At 46.4% G+C, this 18,914-nt stretch overlaps 2 protein-coding genes across 2 annotated transcripts in view; both read left to right on the top strand.

Moving 5' to 3' along the window:
• Nucleotides 1-18,914, top strand: part of RNF170 (ring finger protein 170) — a 76,830-nt gene that overhangs the window by 6,670 nt on the left and 51,246 nt on the right. The window lies entirely within an intron of this gene.
• On the top strand, nucleotides 8,695-10,785 carry LOC143765452 (uncharacterized). The gene is made up of 3 exons (XM_077252134.1): nucleotides 8,695-8,833; nucleotides 8,927-9,074; nucleotides 9,154-10,785. Exon 3 carries the CDS (start codon nucleotides 9,176-9,178, stop codon nucleotides 9,806-9,808), a length of 633 nt encoding a protein of 210 aa, XP_077108249.1. The 5' UTR covers nucleotides 8,695-8,833; nucleotides 8,927-9,074; nucleotides 9,154-9,175; the 3' UTR covers nucleotides 9,809-10,785.

Genomic DNA, 18,914 nt, shown 5'->3' with positions numbered 1-18,914 from the left:
TTTTGCATATTCCACACTACTAATGTTAGTAGTGTGTATGTGCAAAATTTCAGCGCTGTAGCTGCTAAAATAAAGGGTTAAATGGTGGAAAAAATTGGCGTGGGCTCCCGCGCAATTTTCTCTGCCAGAGTGGTAAAGCCAGTGACTGAGGGCAGATATTAATAGCCAGGAGAGGGTCCATGGTTATTGGCCCCCCAGTGGCTAAAAACATCTGCCCCCAGCCACCCCAGAAAAGGCACATCTGGAAGATGCGCCTATTCTGGCACTTGGCCACTCTCTTCCCACTCCCTGTAGCGGTGGGATATGGGGTAATGAAGAGTTAATGCCACCTTGCTATTTTAAGGTGACATTAAGCCAGATTAATAATGGAGAGGCGTCAATTATGACACCTATCCATTATTAATTCAATTGTAGGAAAGGGTTAAAAAACACACACACACACACGATTACAAAGTATTTTAATGAAATAAACACAGCGGTTGTTTTAATATTTTATTGCTCTCTCAATCCATTGGGAACACCCTCACTTGGCAAAACAATAAACACACAAGATACATACCCTCCGATGAACTGTCTCGTCCCATGAAGTAATCCATCTGAAGGGGTTAAAATAATTTACAAGCAGGAGCCCTGCTAATGCAGCGGTGTGCTCGTGCTTGTAATTCCCCGGAGAATGAAGGAAATGTAGGTCATTGACCTATAGTTACCTTCAGTCGTGGTGAGGCGCCCCCTGCTGGATGTCCTCATGAACTGCAGCCTGGGAACTTTTTCCCACGCTCCAGGTCATATGAGGACATCCACCAGGGGGCGCATCACCGCGACTGAAGGAAATGTAGGTCGTTTCATCGGAGGGTATGTATATTGTGTGTTTATTGTTTTGCCAAGCGAGGGGTTCCTAACGGATTGAGAGAGCAATAAAATATTAAAACAACCGCTGTGTTTATTTCATTAAAATAATTTTAAATCATGTGTGTGTGTGTGTTTTAACACTTTCCAACAATTGGATTAATAATGGATAGGTGTCATAATTGACGCCTCTCCATTATTAATCTGTTTTAATGTCACCTTACAATAGCAAGGTGGCATTAACCCTTCATTACCCCATATCCCACCGCTACAGGGAGTGGGAAGAGAGTGGCCAAGTGCCAGAATTGGCGCATCTTCCAGATGTGCCTTTTCTGGGGTGGCTGGGGGCAGATGTTTGTAGCCAGGGGGGCCAATAACCATGGACCCTCTCCTGGCTATTAATATCTGCCCTCAGTCACTGGCTTTACCATTCTGGCGGAGAAAATTGCGCAGGAGCCCACGCCAATTTTTTCCGCCATTTAACCCTTTATTTTAGCAGCTACAGCGCTGAAATTTTGCACATACACACTACTAACATTAGTAATGTGGAATATGCAAAAAAAATGGGGATATGAGATGGTTTACTATATGTAATCATGTCTCATATCCTGTCGGGTTTGTGCAGGAGAAATAAAAAGCCGGCAATTGAATTACCGGCTTTTCACAGATATCGCGCTGAAGTAAATATAAATACAGAATATATATATATATACATATATATGTGTCTCAATGATATATATATATATATATATATATATATATACTGTATCTATGATTTACCGAACATTTGAGCACATAAATCCATTAGATGTCGGTTTTGCAAGACTGTGAGAAAAAATCGCAGTACAGATGCCATACGGATTACATACGGAGGATGCCATGCGCAAAATACGCTGACACACCCTGACTACGGATCACTATGGGAACATTTCTCTGTATTATGGCCGTATTATGGACGTATAATACGTTCCGTATTGTCTTACGCTGAGTGTGACTCCAGCCTAACTGTCAATATAACCTATTGGTACTCATAATATGATTGCAATTATATTTCTGTATGTGATATAAACATCAGACAAACACTAATAAAAACCAGAGGCCAGCAGATCATGTGAAAATATAATTTTGGTGTCATTCTCAAAACTTTTGGCCATGACTGTATACATTACCCTCATCTTTTTCCCACATACACACCAAAAAAAAAAAAAAAACACACACACAAAAAAAAAAATGAATATAATTTCTTTTTTGTTAAAGGGACTGCCAGTGCCAAATCACATGTGTTGTGCTCAGCAGGCCTGCATTGACCTGCTGCCGCACAGCACAGCAGCACAGTGATCCCAGCCGCGCTCCGATCCAATGAGCCGTTCGGGCAATACGGCACCCGAAACGGAGCGCGTGCTGGGCTGTCACAGCGCTGACACTAGTCCTGTGACGTAGCTCCCCCATTCAAGTCAATGGAAGGTGACCCCGTGACCGGGACTAATCTCGGCTCTGACAGCCAGCATGTGCTCCATTCCAGGGGCCGTAGCACAGCTCATTGGATCAGAGCGTGGCTGTGATCACTGTGCTGTGCTCAGCAGGCCTGTATTTGCCTGATGACGCAGAGCATAGTGAGACCAGCGGCGCTCCGATCCGATGTACAGTAAGGGTGCTACGGCCCCTGGAACGGAGCGCACGCTGCCTGTCAGAGTCGGGTTTAGTCCGGTCACATGGTTTCCTCCATTGAGTTCAATGGAGGAGCTGCATCATGGGACTAGTCCCAGCGCTATGACAGCCCAGCACGCGCTCCGTTCCAGGGGCCGTAGCACCCTTACTGTACATCGGATCGGAGCGCCGCTGGTCTCATTATGCTCTGTGTCAGCAGGTCAATGCAGGTCAGAAGCAAAGATGATTTTGAGGTGGCAGATTAAATGGCTTTTACAACTGCAGCATGTCTTTCTCTATACATGGAGAGATCCAGCTCAGGATGGTCACCTGACTCTTACCAAAGCAACATCTTAGGGGAAAAGTTACATATATTAGATGCAACTACTAGCCTCTCAGTGACCCTCCCAGGATGAAGGAGAATCTGCCTACATTCTTAACCCTCCGTCAGGCGCAATATAGATTCTCGTCAGTTCAGGCGCAATGTGCCTGACAAGCACAGGTCAGAAAACCACCGATAGTAGCTACATATTTCAATTTCAGGACTATAGAAGTAGTCAGTGACCTTCATAGGAATGTATTAAAAGAGATTACACCAAATCAGATGCAAAAAAACCCATTTATTAACCATAAACTTATTAAAAGTAAAAGTACCACTTTTCGGTAGTAACGCCAAATAGGCTCCAGTTATCTTTACTTAACTATTGCTTAAATATAAAATTATGGAAAAAAACTTAAAGGATATTGCACTTAGATGTTACTTAATTATTTTCTACTCATCTTCAGTGGTTTCAATTGCAGCAGAAGCAGCACAGGTACACTTAGAAAAGCAAGGCTGGCAGACGAAAGTTGCATGGGAAAGGCAGATTGATTCTTTACATATTTTGCAGTCATATTTAGAAAGCCTTCTGAAACCAGATACAAATGAGCAGGTAGTACAACTGCGTCTTTTAGAAGGTGGTAGAGTCGGTGTTTGTTCTGGAACGTCCTTGGGACGATATCTCTTCAACCGGTGTTGCAGGGCAAGGGGCATTCCAACCGTCTTTGTACTTCTTAGGCTTAGCTCTCCACTCACCAGTTCATTAGCCAATTGTTTTAGGTACATTCTTCTGCGCATTTGTTTAAGTTCATTACCGAGGTAAATTACTTGTGAGTTGATGCCACCCACATTCAGCATTGTAAAGAAGATTACCATCGGCCAGCGTTTGGTATTTCGACTTACATTGAAATTGCCACACATTTGGTCAGCAGTGTCAACGCCGCTTTTGGTCAAATTATAAAAAGTTATGATTCCTGGTTTCCTTAGCTCCCCAGACTCTGGATCAATGGTGTAATCATTATGTAATGAAGAGACCAAAATCACATTTTTCCTCTCGCGTGGGATGTAAGAAACTAAAATCTTTCCATTACTGAACCCAAACATAGTGCTATACTGTTGTTTGCCTTTTGTATATAGAAAATCTGGCGGCAACTGCCTTTTGTTTTTTTCTAACAGTTCCCACATATGACAGCTTTTTCGTTTTTAAAAAATCAATCAGATCAAAGTCAGTAAACCAGTTGTCAGCAGTGATATTTTGACCAGATCCAAACATTGGCTCAGCAATTCTCTTTACCACATCACTAGGCTTCTTGCTCACATTGAAAGGACCTGGTGGCTGTCTTCCACAATAAACTTCCATGTTCATAGTGTACATCATCCTTGCATCAACCATGGCAAAAATTTTAATTCCATATTTGTTTGGCTTCGATGGTATATATTGCCGAAAACCACATCTTCCACGGAAACCTGGAAGCATCTCATCAATAGTGAGGTTTTGCCCCGGGCAATAGCTTTTTTGACAATTCATAATAAATTGTTGAAATATGTCCCGAATTGGTGCAAGCCGGTCATAACCTTTTCGTTCTGTCCGGGTACTTCGATCATCGAAACGGAGGCAACGGATCAGGACTTTGAATCATTTCAGATTCATCACAAGGCTGAATTTTTCGATGCCATCACCGTCTGTCCCCCACAGCTCCGCCACACTTTGCCTATTTGCTGTGAAAGCACCAGCTAGGTATAACAAGCCAATAAATGCCTTGAGTTCAAGCACATCAGTGTTTTTGATGTCCCGCTCTCTGGAGAATTGCTCTTTGGATTGTGTCAATATACTGGTTAGGGTACCGTCACACATTGAAATTTTCATCGCTGCGACGGCACGATCCGTGACGTCGCAGCGATCGTATGAATATCGCTCCAGCGTCGTAGACTGCGGTCACACGTTGCAATCACGGCGCTGGAGCGATGCCGAAGTCCCCGGGTAACCAGGGTAAACATCGGGTAACTAAGCGCAGGGCCGCGCTTAGTAACCCGATGTTTACCCTGGTTACCAGCGTAAACGTAAAAAAACAAACAGTACATACTCACCCGTCGGTGTCCTTCAGGTCCCTTGCCGTCTGCTTCCTGCTCTGAGTGCAGCCGTACAGTGAGAGCAGATCGCAGCACCGCTGTGATCTGCTCTCACTTTCCGGCCGGCACTCAGAGCAGGAAGCAGACGGCAAGGGACCTGAAGGACACCGACGGGTGAGTATGTACTGTTTGTTTTTTTACGTTTACGCTGGTAACCAGGGTAAACATCGGGTTACTAAGCGCGGCCCTGCGCTTAGTTACCCGATGTTTACCCTGGTTACAAGCGAAGACATCGCTGGATCGCTGTCACACACAACGATCCAGCGATGTCAGCGGGTGATCAAGCGACGAAAGAAAGTTCCATACGATCTGCTACGACGTACGATTCTCAGCAGGATCCCTGATCGCTGCTGCGTGTCAGACACTGCGATATCGTAACGATATCGCTAGAACGTCACGAATCGTAACGTCGTAGCGATGGAAATTTCAATGTGTGACGGTACCCTTAGTGAACCGAACAATAGTTTCCAACATGCTATCTGTAATTAGATTACTCCAACATTCCACTGCAGTTTTAGCTTTTCTAGCACTTCCAATAACTCCAGGAAGGTGTGGAATAATATTGTGGGATTCTCTGCCCTGTTTGTTCTTGGGTGCCTTTTTGTTCCACTTTGTATTTTTATCTTTGCCCAAATAATAACCTAGATCTGTGTCTGTTTCCTCTGTATCAGTGTCATCACCATCCTGCTCTGTTCCAGAATCAGTGTTACATTCTGCTACCTCATCTTCAGATGAAATGTCACTAGATTCCTCTAAATCCTCAGTTACTGCTGGTTCTTCCTCATCATCTTCTAACAAAAAAATCTTCATTTCTTCTAAATGAAGGGGTTTAGATAAATCATACTGTTTTCTGGCCATTGCAGCAGAAAATCTGAAGCAAGAGAGAAAGAGTAAGGCTACTTTCAGACATAGCGCATTTTTGAGCGCTATTTTGCGGGCGCTTTTCAAAAATGCGCAATGTCATTTTCGTCTGCCGGCAAAGTGAATGAGAAATTCACTTTGCCGTTCAGACACACCGCAAAAAAACGCGGCGCTTTTGTCTGCAAACACGCCGGCGTAAAAAGAATTGACATGTCAATTCTTTACGCAGCGGCGTGTCTGCGTGTCCCCATAGGGCCCCATCTTACCGTCCACACACAGCGCCTTTGTCCTGGGTGTCGGCGTCTTTGTACGGAGGGGCTGACACCCAGGACCGGACGTGACGTCGGACAGGAAGAGGGAAGCCCCCGCCCCCCCAGTGAAGCAGCATGGAGTCATTCAACAGAATGACCATAAACGTGGGGCTGCTGATCGAGACGGTAAGTATCCCCCGTGTGTCCCCCCACTGTGTGTGTGCCGTGTGCGCCCTGTGTGTGTGCCGTGTCCCCCCCGCCCCCGCCCCCCGTGTGTATGTATGGGTATGTGCTGGGTCTGCTGCGGGGGGTGGGGTGGTCTTTGGTGTGTGTGTGTGTGTGTCTCTGTGTGCAGGCATTGTCCGATGGGACTACAAGTCCCATCGGGCTCTGCCTGCTACAGTGACAGTCAGTGACACAGTAGCCAATGATGGGACAGTAGTAGTCCCATCATCCGGCTAATGTGTTGAATGTAAAAAAAAAACAAAAACAAACAAAAAAAAAAAAAAAACACACACACATATACAGTACATACACACATACAGAACATGCGCCGACATGCGCCACGCGACTGCATGCGCCATGCGACGGCGTACGACGACATGCGCCATGCGACGACATGCGCCATGCGCCGACATGCGCCACGCAACGGCATGCGCCACGCGACTGCATGCGCCACGCGACTGCATGCGCCATGCGACGGCGTACGACGACATGCGCCATGCGACGACATGCGCCACGCAACGGCATGCGCCACGCGACTGCATGCGCCATGCAACGACATGCGACGTCATGCGCCATGCGACGACATGCGCCACGCAACGGCATGCGCCATGCGACTGCATGCGCCATGCGACGGCGTACGACATGCGCCATGCGGCGCCATGCGACGACATGCGCATACAGACATACAGACATACAGTACATACATACAGACATACAGTACATATAACATACATTACATACTCACCATCACTTGTCACTTTGATCCCCGAAGCCAGTGTCATAAAAAATATTAAAATAATAAACAACCAATATACTCCCTGATCCGCAGAAATCCAATTAAAACGAGTGTCCCACGACGATCTCCCGTGGAGAACAGGAGCATCTGCTGATGCAACCACTCTCCAGGGGCACCAGGAAGACAATGAGGGGAGGAAGGTATCCTTCCACAATGTATTCCCCACAATGTATTCCTACGCCCCTGTGAGAAAATAGTCCCTAGTTTCACTTTATGGCATGCTGTATGAGAAAGTTCCCACGCAGCTTTTTGCCATAAAGTGAGACCAGTGAACTATAGTAACCTCAGTGATGCACTGCAGGAGCCATTGTCCTTAAATACGTGGCACGTGGCACTTACATACGTGGCACTTATATACGTGGCACGTGGCACTTACATACGTGGCACTTACATACGTGGCACGTGGCACTTACATACGTGGCACTTACATACGTGGCACGTGGCACTTACATACGTGGCACGTGGCACTTACATACGTGGCACTTACATACGTGGCACGTGGCACTTACATACGTGGCACTTACATACGTGGCACGTGGCACTTACATACGTGGCACTTACATACGTGGCACGTGGCACTTACATACGTGGCACTTACATACGTGGCACGTGGCACTTACATACGTGGCACTTACATACGTGGCACTTACATACGTGGCACGTGGCACTTACATACGTGGCACGTGGCACTTACATACGTGGCACTTACATACGTGGCACTTATATACGTGGCACGTGGCACTTACATACGTGGCACTTACATACGTGGCACTTACATACGTGGCACTTACATACGTGGCACTTACATACGTGGCACTTACATACGTGGCACTTACATACGTGGCACGTGGCACTTACATACGTGGCACTTACATACGTGGCACTTACATACGTGGCACGTGGCACTTACATACGTGGCACTTGCATACGTGGCACTTACATACGTGGCACTTACATACGTGGCACGTGGCACTTACATACGTGGCACTTACATACGTGGCACTTACATACGTGGCACTTACATACGTGGCACGTGGCACTTACATACGTGGCACTTACATACGTGGCACTTACATACGTGGCACTTACATACGTGGCACTTACATACGTGGCACTTACATACGTGGCACTTACATACGTGGCACGTGGCACTTACATACGTGGCACTTACATACGTGGCACGTGGCACTTACATACGTGGCACTTACATACGTGGCACTTACATACGTGGCACGTGGCACTTACATACGTGGCACTTACATACGTGGCACTTAAATACGTGGCACTTAAATACTTGGCACGTGGCACCGAAATACGTGATACGTGGCACTTAGATACGCAACTTGCTGCGTTCTCTGCGCCCTGCGTTGAATCCCTATTTATTTCCAATTTAGTTTTAAACCTAGCAAAATATTTATTAAAAAAACGCTCTTCACCGGATTTTCTGTCCCCTGTGCGTGTGTGTCCCCTGTGCGTGTGTGTCCCGTATGCGTGTGAAGGTAATAACAAGCAGTTGGGGTTGTCATTCCTCAGCAGCCTGTGTTACTTTTTCTGCCTCTATCAAGTTTGTCAAATTTTGTGTGTATAACTAGTAGTTAATGTTTTACCTTTTTTAGGTTCAAAACTTCCCATGTCTTTGGGATAAGGGGTGCCGGGAGTTTTCCAACAAATATACAAAAACTGCTTCCTGGCACAAGGTCTGTGTCACCCTCTATCCCCTGTACGAGTCATACACAAAGGAGCGGCAAAAAGAAATTGGTAAATATTTTCCATTTTGGAGGAGTATTTTTGAATTTCTTGTCTGTATGTAGTTGAATAGTATATTAATAGGTTCAATTTTTCACTTTTTAGTTTCAGCCTTGAGAACCCGCTGGAGGTCGGTGAGGGACAGATTTACACGGTCACGGTCAGAAGCACCAAGTGGCTCTGCGGCACCTGCTTCTCAAGGGCGTTTTGAACAGGAACTCCAATTTTTAAGCGGCAGTCTACATTACCGACCGTAAGTATCAGTAACGTCTTTAATTTTGAATAGAAAATAAAATGTATTAAAACTATTGTTTTGATGTTTCTCTTTACAGAACCATAGGCAATGTCCAGCCGATGACCGAAATCCCGGCCACAGCAACAACTCCAGTGTATGAACATGCTTCACAGCCTGCTACCAGCTCTCTTCCAAATGAGCCAAGGCCTGACCCTTCTACCCAAAATGATGATCTGCCCCTCTCCGAGACTAGTTCATTGGCATCGCCGCCGCCACCACCGCCACCAACACCACCTCCACCTCCAGCCTCAACACAGAGGAAGAGGAAAAGAGGCTCTTCAAAGGAGGATGAGGAGACGGCTGCCTTGGCAAGGGCAATTTCTCTAATTGATCGCCAACCTGAAGAGGATCAATTCTCAGCATATGGAACCACTCTAGCTTCCAGAATGCGTACTCTGTCCCCCGAGGTCCAGGACTCCTGCATGACGTATATTTCAATGGCGGTGACATGTTTTAAGAAGTATCCGCATATAAATCCAACCTTTGAAGAAATGGTTTGTTCACTAAACCACATCTGGCATCCACCGACGCCGACTCCTCTTGCACCTGCAGCAGCATTCAATAGACCTCTGCCATCTGCTCCAAGTGCTGCTGCAGGTGCACCAACATCCAGAGTAGTAGCCCAGTCTGAAGAACACCATCCAGACTGGAGCTACTACTCATATTCACAAAGCCTATATGAGGACCAGTAGGCATAATGTTGCTTTTCATGTTTAAAACGCCATGATGTCCAAGTCCACTCCTCAGTTTCCGCCAAGAGGGCATGTTTCCAGCTCTGATAAGTGTTGCGCAAGTGCCGAATGACTCACCGTCAGTGGTGACGAGGAAAGGGCCTTGCGCAATACTAATGAAAGCTGGAAGCATGCCCTCCTGGCGGCAATTAATGAGTGGACTTGGACATCCACAGGTTTATAATCCCATTTTGGGGATGTTATCCAGACTGGAGCTACTACTCATATTCACAAAGCCTATATGAGGACCAGTAGGCATAATGTTGCTTTTCATGTTTAAAACGCCATGATGTCCAAGTCCACTCCTCAGTTTCCGCCAAGAGGGCATGTTTCCAGCTCTGATTAGTGTTGCGCAAGTGCCGAATGACTCACCGTCAGTGGTGACGAGGAAAGGGCCTTGCGCAATACTAATGAAAGCTGGAAGCATGCCCTCCTGGCGGCAATTAATGAGTGGACTTAGACATCAACATGTTAGTTAAATTTTTTTTAATAAAAAGTTTGTGATGTTTAGAGGCTTTTCATTTTGAGAACGCCATGATGTCCAAGTCCACTCCTCAGTTTCCGCCAAGAGGGCATGTTTCCAGCTCTGATTAGTGTTGCGCAAGTGCCGAATGACTCACCGTCAGTGGTGACGAGGAAAGGGCCTTGCGCAATACTAATGAAAGCTGGAAGCATGCCCTCCTGGCGGCAATTAATGAGTGGACTTAGACATCAACATGTTAGTTAAATTTTTTTTAATAAAAAGTTTGTGATGTTTAGAGGCTTTTCATTTTGAGAACGCCATGATGTCCAAGTCCACTCCTCAGTTTCCGCCAAGAGGGCATGTTTCCAGCTCTGATTAGTGTTGCGCAAGTGCCGAATGACTCACCGTCAGTGGTGACGAGGAAAGGGCCTTGCGCAATACTAATGAAAGCTGGAAGCATGCCCTCCTGGCGGCAATTAATGAGTGGACTTGGACATCCACAGGTTTATAATCCCATTTTGGGGATGTTTACAGTGTTTCCGTGTGGAATTTTGTTAATAACAAAAAAAAAAAACAACAAATCATTCTATTCTAAATTTTATTAGAAAAGTTTTTCAATTTTGACAGTTACTACAAATAAATATTTGAACTTTTAACTATGATGTAGTCTGCTTCTTTGATTTGTCGACCATGGCAAAAAATGGCGCCAACATGTTCATCGCTGCTGGGACTTGAATTCCTATGAAGTTGGTGTGGGACTTTCTCCTTGGGCTCTCTGCGGGTCCAGCTGCTCAACACCAACACAGAAGTATTGCCAGGGCACGGCACCTTCGGGACTCTGAAAATAGTTAGCGAAGGTTTCCCTCACACTAACACCTGAGTTGCATGGACGACCAGCTGACATGTAGAAGAAAGGAGTAAGGTCTGCCTGCTGTGTTTCATCTACAGGTTCGGATGCATGTTCTCTCATAAAGTTGTGAAGAACACAGCAGGCTCTAATTACACTGCCAACTGTTTCCTCCTCCAACTGGATAGTTGTGTGTAACACCCTCCACTGACTACTCAGGATTCCGAAGGCGCACTCCACATATCTACGTGCCCGGCTCAGCCGATAGTTAAATATGCTCTGCTGGGTATTCAGTCCCCTCCGTGGGTATGGGCGCAGCAGGTTTGGCTTCAGAGGAAAAGCCTCATCCGATACCAACACGAAGGGTACTGGATCTGTGGAACCCGGCAGAGGTTGTGGGGCTGGGAGCGTTCCGTGATTTTGAAAAATTTGCTGACCAAGCTCTGATCTTCCAAATACCCCCGAATCCCCACAACTGCCTGGTGCACCAACATCAATGGAGACAAACTTGTAATGTGCATCAGCCACTGCCATGAGGACCACGGAACAGTACTTTTTATAATTGAAGTACACTGATCCAGATCCTGGTGGCTTCTGCACCCTTACATGTTTGCCATCCAGTGCTCCCACACAGTTTGGGAAATTGGCTACAGCTTGAAAGCCTGCTGCAACCTGTAGCCAAGTCTCCTCGGTTGGGGAAGGCATCACGATGGGCTGCAATTTTTTCCAAAGCACGTCACATGTGCTCCTCACAATTCCGGAGATGGTGGATATACCAACCCGGAATTGAAAGTGCAGTGATGTGTAGCTCTCTCCTGTGGCCAGAAATCTAAAAAAGAAAAAGGACACTATATAGTAAACAAATTTCTAAACACAATTTAGAATCTGAAACCCAAAAGTCATACAAAAAATACCAACACATCCTGTAATTTAAAAAAAAAAAAAAAGGGCTACCTTTCTAATTGAAGCTACCTACATCTTCCTTTCTATCTAAAACATGACACTGCTGACCAGCTACACACAACAGTTTTAAAAAAATAAACCTATGTCACTGCCATCATGTGCTTCAAGCCTGGTTTTATAAAAAGTGATCTAATATGGCAGTTGTAGGAACATGAATATAGTTGCACCTCGGTCTACGAGCATAATCCGTTCCAGGACAGTCAATGATTTCCATAAGAAATCATTGAAACGCAGACGATCGGTTCTACACCTCATCTGGGGGCAGGGACACAGCCGGCTCTGCTACATGCCTGCCCCCAGATGCTCATACTCACCTGTCTTCATCCAGCAGAGCGCAGCGGGGTGAGTATAAGGGCATCTCACCTGTCTTCAGTCTCCCACGGGTCCAGCGATGTCTTCTCAGGAGCGCAGAGGTGAGTTTAATAAGCACATCGTACGGCCAGGACCTGTGGTGATGTCAGGGGACATGTGATCGGTCATCTGACAAGTCACATGTCCTCTGACATCACCACTGGTCCTAGCCGTACGATGTGATTATTATACTCAGCGCTGCGCTCCGGATAAGACATCGCTGGACCCGGGGGAGACTGAAGACAGGTGAGTGGATCTTCAGTCAGCGCCCGGGCATGCTCAGCAGCTGACGTGCGCGGTATATCCAGCCGCGCTCAGCAGCTCTGTTGCCGGGGCGCACTCAGCAGCTGATGGAGCGGCATATACTGCCGCGCCATCAGCGCTGATGGCGGGCACATTGGGAGGCGAGATTTGCTCGCTGACCGAAGTCTGCTTGCTGATCGAAGCAGATTTTGGCCAGATAGTAAACTCGTCTTTCAAGAAACTCGGACTGCGAGGAACTCGCAGATTGAGGTTCGACTCTACGTTAATGACTATACTTACCGCAAGGTGATGAGCAGCCGTTGTTCCGCAGAGATCGCTTGCCGCATCCTCGTATCCTGGAAAGTCAAGTCTTCACAAACTATATTCAGCAGGCGATCGAAATCCTGAATGTTCATTCGTGTGAACCGCTGGAATCGGTCTGGAAAGCTGTAGGAAACATTTTTGGATCAAAAATGATGTAGATAAGTACATATCTATTTTGATTTTGTACATTGATAATGGAAAAAAAAAAAAAAAACAAAACAATACACATTACATAACACCCACTTGCCATGAATAGAGGACACCCCCTAGAAATCAGATATACTACGAGGGGAACTGCTGAATAGAAGGCACTCTATATCTATGGTAGAAGAACTCACAGGAGTGTCAGGAATAACGTACAGCAAACAATGTGGAGTACCGGAAAAATAATATTATAGGTTCCCTTACAAAGAAGGAGATTATAGGGATACCCTATTGGGGGATGCAAGGGGAAGATAGTAGGTTGCAATAAAACATGCTTTGGAAGAAAAGGTGCATGTTTCCGACCAAACATTTTTAGGGGCCAACAGGGTACAAACTTACGTTCTTAAGTCCTGATATAGGTTTTGAAAAGTTCCCTTCTCGTCACGTTCTTCCAGAATGGGATGCACCCAAATCCTTTTTGGCTGTTTACGTGCCTAAAAAAAAATTATACCTTAATAAGCGGGCATCACACGTCACGATATTGCTTGCGATATTGTGCGCGAAGAGGCTGACGGGAAGTCGATAGAGCGATGTAAAATTATCGCTTGCTTCCCGTCACACCTATCAATATCGCTCATAGGGACTCCTATGCGACGCAGCAGCGATGCTGTGGGCGATCTAGCGAGCCCTATCTCCAGAATGGCAGATCGCACAAAATACATCGCTGAGCTCCTGTCACACGCAGCGATGCACACTTTGCCACACTCAATTATTGCCAGTGAAATGCTCATGATCATCAACCAGCGATCAGCGAACAAGAAAACAAATCGCTGGTTGCTGCGCCCTGTCACACGGGCCAACGTCGCTCATACGTCACATGAGCGATGAAAACATCTGGAGTTATTAGCGATGTCACCAGCGATATTGTGCCGTGTGACGGGCGCTTTATAGTGATTAAACAACTGAGGTGAATACTTTCCAAACATGCACTGGGGGAGACAGAGACGAGACACACCGCACGGAAACAGCTAGTAGTCACATCCATGGTACCTACCAGTCTGCGGCGAAGGACTTCAGCAATCATAATGATCCCCAGCTGATGTCTGTTCCGCTTGCTGAGGCGTCTTTGGCTCAAGGCCATTGCAGCTGGCAGAATCGACATGATGTTAACTCCAGTGTGTATTGTATTCTGAGTCATAAAGACAGGAAATGACCTCAATGACTCTTTTTTTTTCCCCCTTTTTTTTTTTTTTCAAACAAACTTTAGTTTCAGTACACAATGCTGAAAAAAACGCAGCTGCAAAAAACGCAGCAAAAAACGCAGTGTGTGAAAGCAGCTGCGTTTTTTGCCTGCGTAAAAAAACGCAGGTAAAGCAGCAGCAAAATACGCGCGCGTAAAAATACGCAGCAAATATGCTGTGTGTGAAAGTAGCCTATGTGTTAGGGCGCAATGTGCCTTAGAAGCCACCCTCCTTTTGTCTAAGAAAACAGTACTTATGTACACTAACTTAGCATTAATCCTTCATAAAACAAGCTAAATACACAATCGTGATGAATAAAAAAAGAAAATACTAAACTTTCAATTTGTGTTGAAATCAGGCGCAATGTGCCTGAGAAGCCAAAGTGTTGATATCTGCTCACTAGAGGGTCTGCTGAGTCACTGTGAGATAAGGTTTCACAGAGCCTGTAGAGTCAGGAGATAACTAGGATGGGTGGGGTTTTCTGATAAGTGGGCAAGGAGAGAGAAGTGAAACTACTGTGTGCCTGTCAGATCTATTGCGCCTGACGGAGGGTTAAACGGAGTTTTCTTTCTCTGACCATTGTACCAATCTAATGGCGAACAAACCATATTTAAGAGACAAGAAGGATGACCTTACAAATCAACAGGTGATTGACCTGATTGAAAAGGTAGCTAGAGGAGAAATTGCAGAAGAACTAATGATGCATGGTCCACCAGTGACTCCCAAAGGAGGAGAAATTTACATCTTTGTGCCTCTAAATAGTCTTCAAGAAAATGATTATTCAAAAGATCAATACAGATGGATTTCAAGAGGAAACAACAAGCAGCGCAAGTGGTATGTGGAAACACAACTCCAAAAAAGGTGGGCTCTAAATCATTTTTCTATTGTGAAAGGGAATTTGCAAAAATCTGTGCAAAACAAAGCTGACTGTAAAAATAAATCAGTTTGTCTTTTTTTTTGTCATGTGTTGCTTCAGTTTATCTGGAAAGAGCAACTGTGACCAATTATTTATTTATGTCACTACAGTGGTTGACCTTGTATTTTGCACCTACAGTTCCACATATTAAGGCTTTTGTACTGCATCGCATGTCAGTGACGAGTGTGACCATGAGCCAGAATTTCAGCCTCGACACAGGCTGCCTGTGTTGGGCCAATGCTAATCAGGAGGGCTGCGCTGCATTGCATTACTCATGTCTTGCTATGACACCCGCACTGAGCTGATGCATTAGCATCAACTCAGTGCAGGCCCAACCGCGAAACCTGTGTGAGGCAGCCTGATTCTAATTTCATGGGTGGCACTGCATCGCATTATGCCGATGCAGCATCGGCCACAAAATTAGCATCAGGCTGCCTCACACAGGTCTTGCAATAGCGCCCGCACTGAGCTGAAGCATAAACTCAGTGCGGGCGCCAGCCATAGCGAGACCTGAGTAATGCAATGCGGCGCAGCCCTCCTGATTAGCATTGGCTCAAAACAGGTGGCTATTGTCAATGCTGAAATTGCCGTTTCACACCCACAGCTACTAGAAGGCAGCTTCTGGTCCACATCGTACGTCAGTATTGTTAGGTTAGGTTCGCACATGCTTTAGTTCACTCTTAAGACCAGAGGGTAACAACTCCATTCTTTACGGTGAAGTAGCGGAGCGTTACTAATCTCCATCGACTTGGATTGACAACACAAGTGGCACGAATGTACACAGTTATAATAATGGTCACCGGACAACTGACACATCAGGACTGAAGTTTCGCTCGTTATTCGGCAGCGGCCAAGTGACGATTATTGTATCCAAACGTTAAAAATTCCATAGATTTAAATACATACCGTAACTAGTGTTGAGCGAACATGCTCGACACTGCTCGTTACTCGCCCGAGCATCACGCTACTCGGGATGTTCGGCGAGCACCGAGCATTTCCGGGTTACTCGGGCAGTAGCTCCGGTCTCCGCCCTGCATGTTTGGCGCTCTTTACAGAGCCAATGAACATGCAGAGATTGCCAGCCAGTCACTGGAATGCTGCATCCATGTTGTTTGTGGGCATTACAGTGATTGGCTGGCCGCACAGCGTCACCTCGAGTATTTAAAACCGGGCGCCGCCATCTTGGAAACAGTCGCTCCGGATTAGACAGTGTAGGGACAGCGCTGCTGAGCTAGGGAGAGATTTATACTGCAAAATAGTTAGTGTAGGGTCTCTAAAGGCTGCCAGATCAAACAAGCAGTCCTTCTCAGGACTAATATCCATCCCAGATATCAAGCAGGCAGGCTGTATAGGAGACGCAGTGGTTATACCAGCAAACGCTGCATTACAGTCCTGTGTGCTCCTGTTGCTGAAATTTCTGGACTTAGCTCCAGGTCTCGGGGGACAGGAAAAATCCTTTTTTTTTCATCTATATCCTCTTTTTTTTTTCCTCCTTCACACTGTACAAATACCCGTCTTATTAACCTTTTGTTGTCCCCCCCCCCCAAAAAAAAAGTGTGTCTGTGACAGTTCAGACACAAATATATCTGTTGAAAATAGTCTGGTGTAGGCCAGAGAAATAGAACTGTGGTTTTCCTCTTCCACAGTTCTAATCTCCTTTTTCTTACCCTTTTTCCATCGGGTGTAACCACTGCTTCTTCCACTGTTGTGCGTGCAATAGAACCCCCTGTTGTGTGTGCAAGGCAATCCCCTGTCCATACTGCATGTAAAGATGCCCCCTCCTCTCAGTCTTCACTTGTTATGGCAGTTTCTCAAGAAACAGCATCTACGTCCACGTCCCACGGCAGCGTTCAATTGTCTATATCCCAGACCTTTGAACGAAAGCGGAAATTCGCAGATAACGCCCCACAGGCCACAGTCCTAAATTTGCACATTTCACTACTGCTTGCGTTGGAAATGCAGCCTTTTAGGCTGGTGGAGACGGAATCCTTCCGCAATCTTATGGCGGTGGCCGTCACTCGGTACTCGGTCCCCAGCCGACACGATTTTGCCCGGTGTGCCATCCCCGCACTACACAAGCACGTGTCCCAAAGCATCTGCCGTGCCCTCAACAACGCAGTTACTGGGAGAGTCCACCTGACAACGGACACGTGGACAAGTGCTTATGGCCAGGGACGGTACATCTCTCTGACGGCACACTGGGTAAACATAGTGGAAGCCGGGACCCAGTCGGACCTTGGGACAGAACACGTCCTCCCCACACCGAGGATTGCGGGCCCTATGTCAGTCATAGTTGCCCCCACAGTGTATAGCTCCTGCGCATCATCCTCCTCCTCCTAATGTTCAGCCTCCATCTCAGAAATCACCACATCAGTTACAAGCTGGAAGCACTGCAGTACTGCCTCCGCCAAGCGGCAACAGGCTGTGCTGAAACTCATAAGCTTAGGTGATAATCCTCACACTGCTTGTGAGTTGTGGACAGCTGTGAAAGAGCAGGCAGATCTGTGGCTGAGACCGCTGAACCTACATCCCGGCAGGGTCGTGTGTGACAATGGCCGTAACCTGGTGGCGGCTCTGAGGCTAGATGAGATCACACACGTACCATGCCTGGCTCATGTGCTTAACCTCGTGGTTCAGCTGTTTCTTAAATCGTACCCCGAGTTGCCAGATCTGCTCGTGAAAGTACGCCTGAGCAGCCCCAGCCAATAGCAGCGCTCGTAGCTGCAGGGAAGCACAGAGACTGTGCTTCTCGGCAGGCGAGGACCCCGGCATGCGGGGACCGGAGAAGCACTCCGCCGTACATGTACGGCGGCTGTCCATTGGTCTGGACAAAATACGACGTACATGTACGGCGGATGTCGGGAAGGGGTTAAAGAGCAACTGAATGCAAAATTTTTATTGCAGCAATGTGCTGCAAATGTTCCCCGACCCCTGGAAACAGTATATTCTCCTAACCTTAGTATAGGAGAATACACTGTTTTCTCCCCTCTTATCTGCAGCTTTGGGTCCCGGTGCGATGCTCTGCAGCCGACCCGACATGGTTTCATGCATGGGAGCAGCGCTGAGAAGGCTATTGGCTGATTGATAAGTCATGCTTGATTGACACAGCAACCAGACAATAGCGAGCACCCTCTCAGCGCTGCTGCCTCGGAGGAGCCGACACCTTTAGGCCGGCTGCAGAGTGCATATGTGACATGCGCTGCAGGTAAATGAAAAAGTAAATGAATACAAGACAGTACAATTTTGACCTGAAGTAAATTTATGTTCTCTTTCCATTTATACTGTGAATGTCAAAAGTTTATATTGTGTACTACAACTAATTTTGTAAATACTCCTTTTATAGGTATTTTGCTTTAAAGGATCCAAATGGCAAAGGTAAACAGTACCTACTGACATTCAGAAAGCAGGTACAGCAATAAGAGCAATTGTAGTTTACTGTCAAACGATACAGTATTTTTATGTTTTCATATTTAACCCCTTCCTGACATCAGCTGTATATATACACACACACATCTTTTGTCTGGTGTCGGTATATGCTGTGTACATGCATGGTGCTTGTCTACTGTGAAAGCTGA

The sequence above is a fragment of the Ranitomeya variabilis genome, chromosome 1 (assembly GCF_051348905.1).
Source record: "Ranitomeya variabilis isolate aRanVar5 chromosome 1, aRanVar5.hap1, whole genome shotgun sequence".
Lineage (NCBI taxonomy): Eukaryota > Metazoa > Chordata > Amphibia > Anura > Dendrobatidae > Ranitomeya > Ranitomeya variabilis.
The sequence above is the reverse complement of the archived record's forward strand: the minus strand, read 5'-3'. Positions and strand labels throughout refer to the sequence as shown.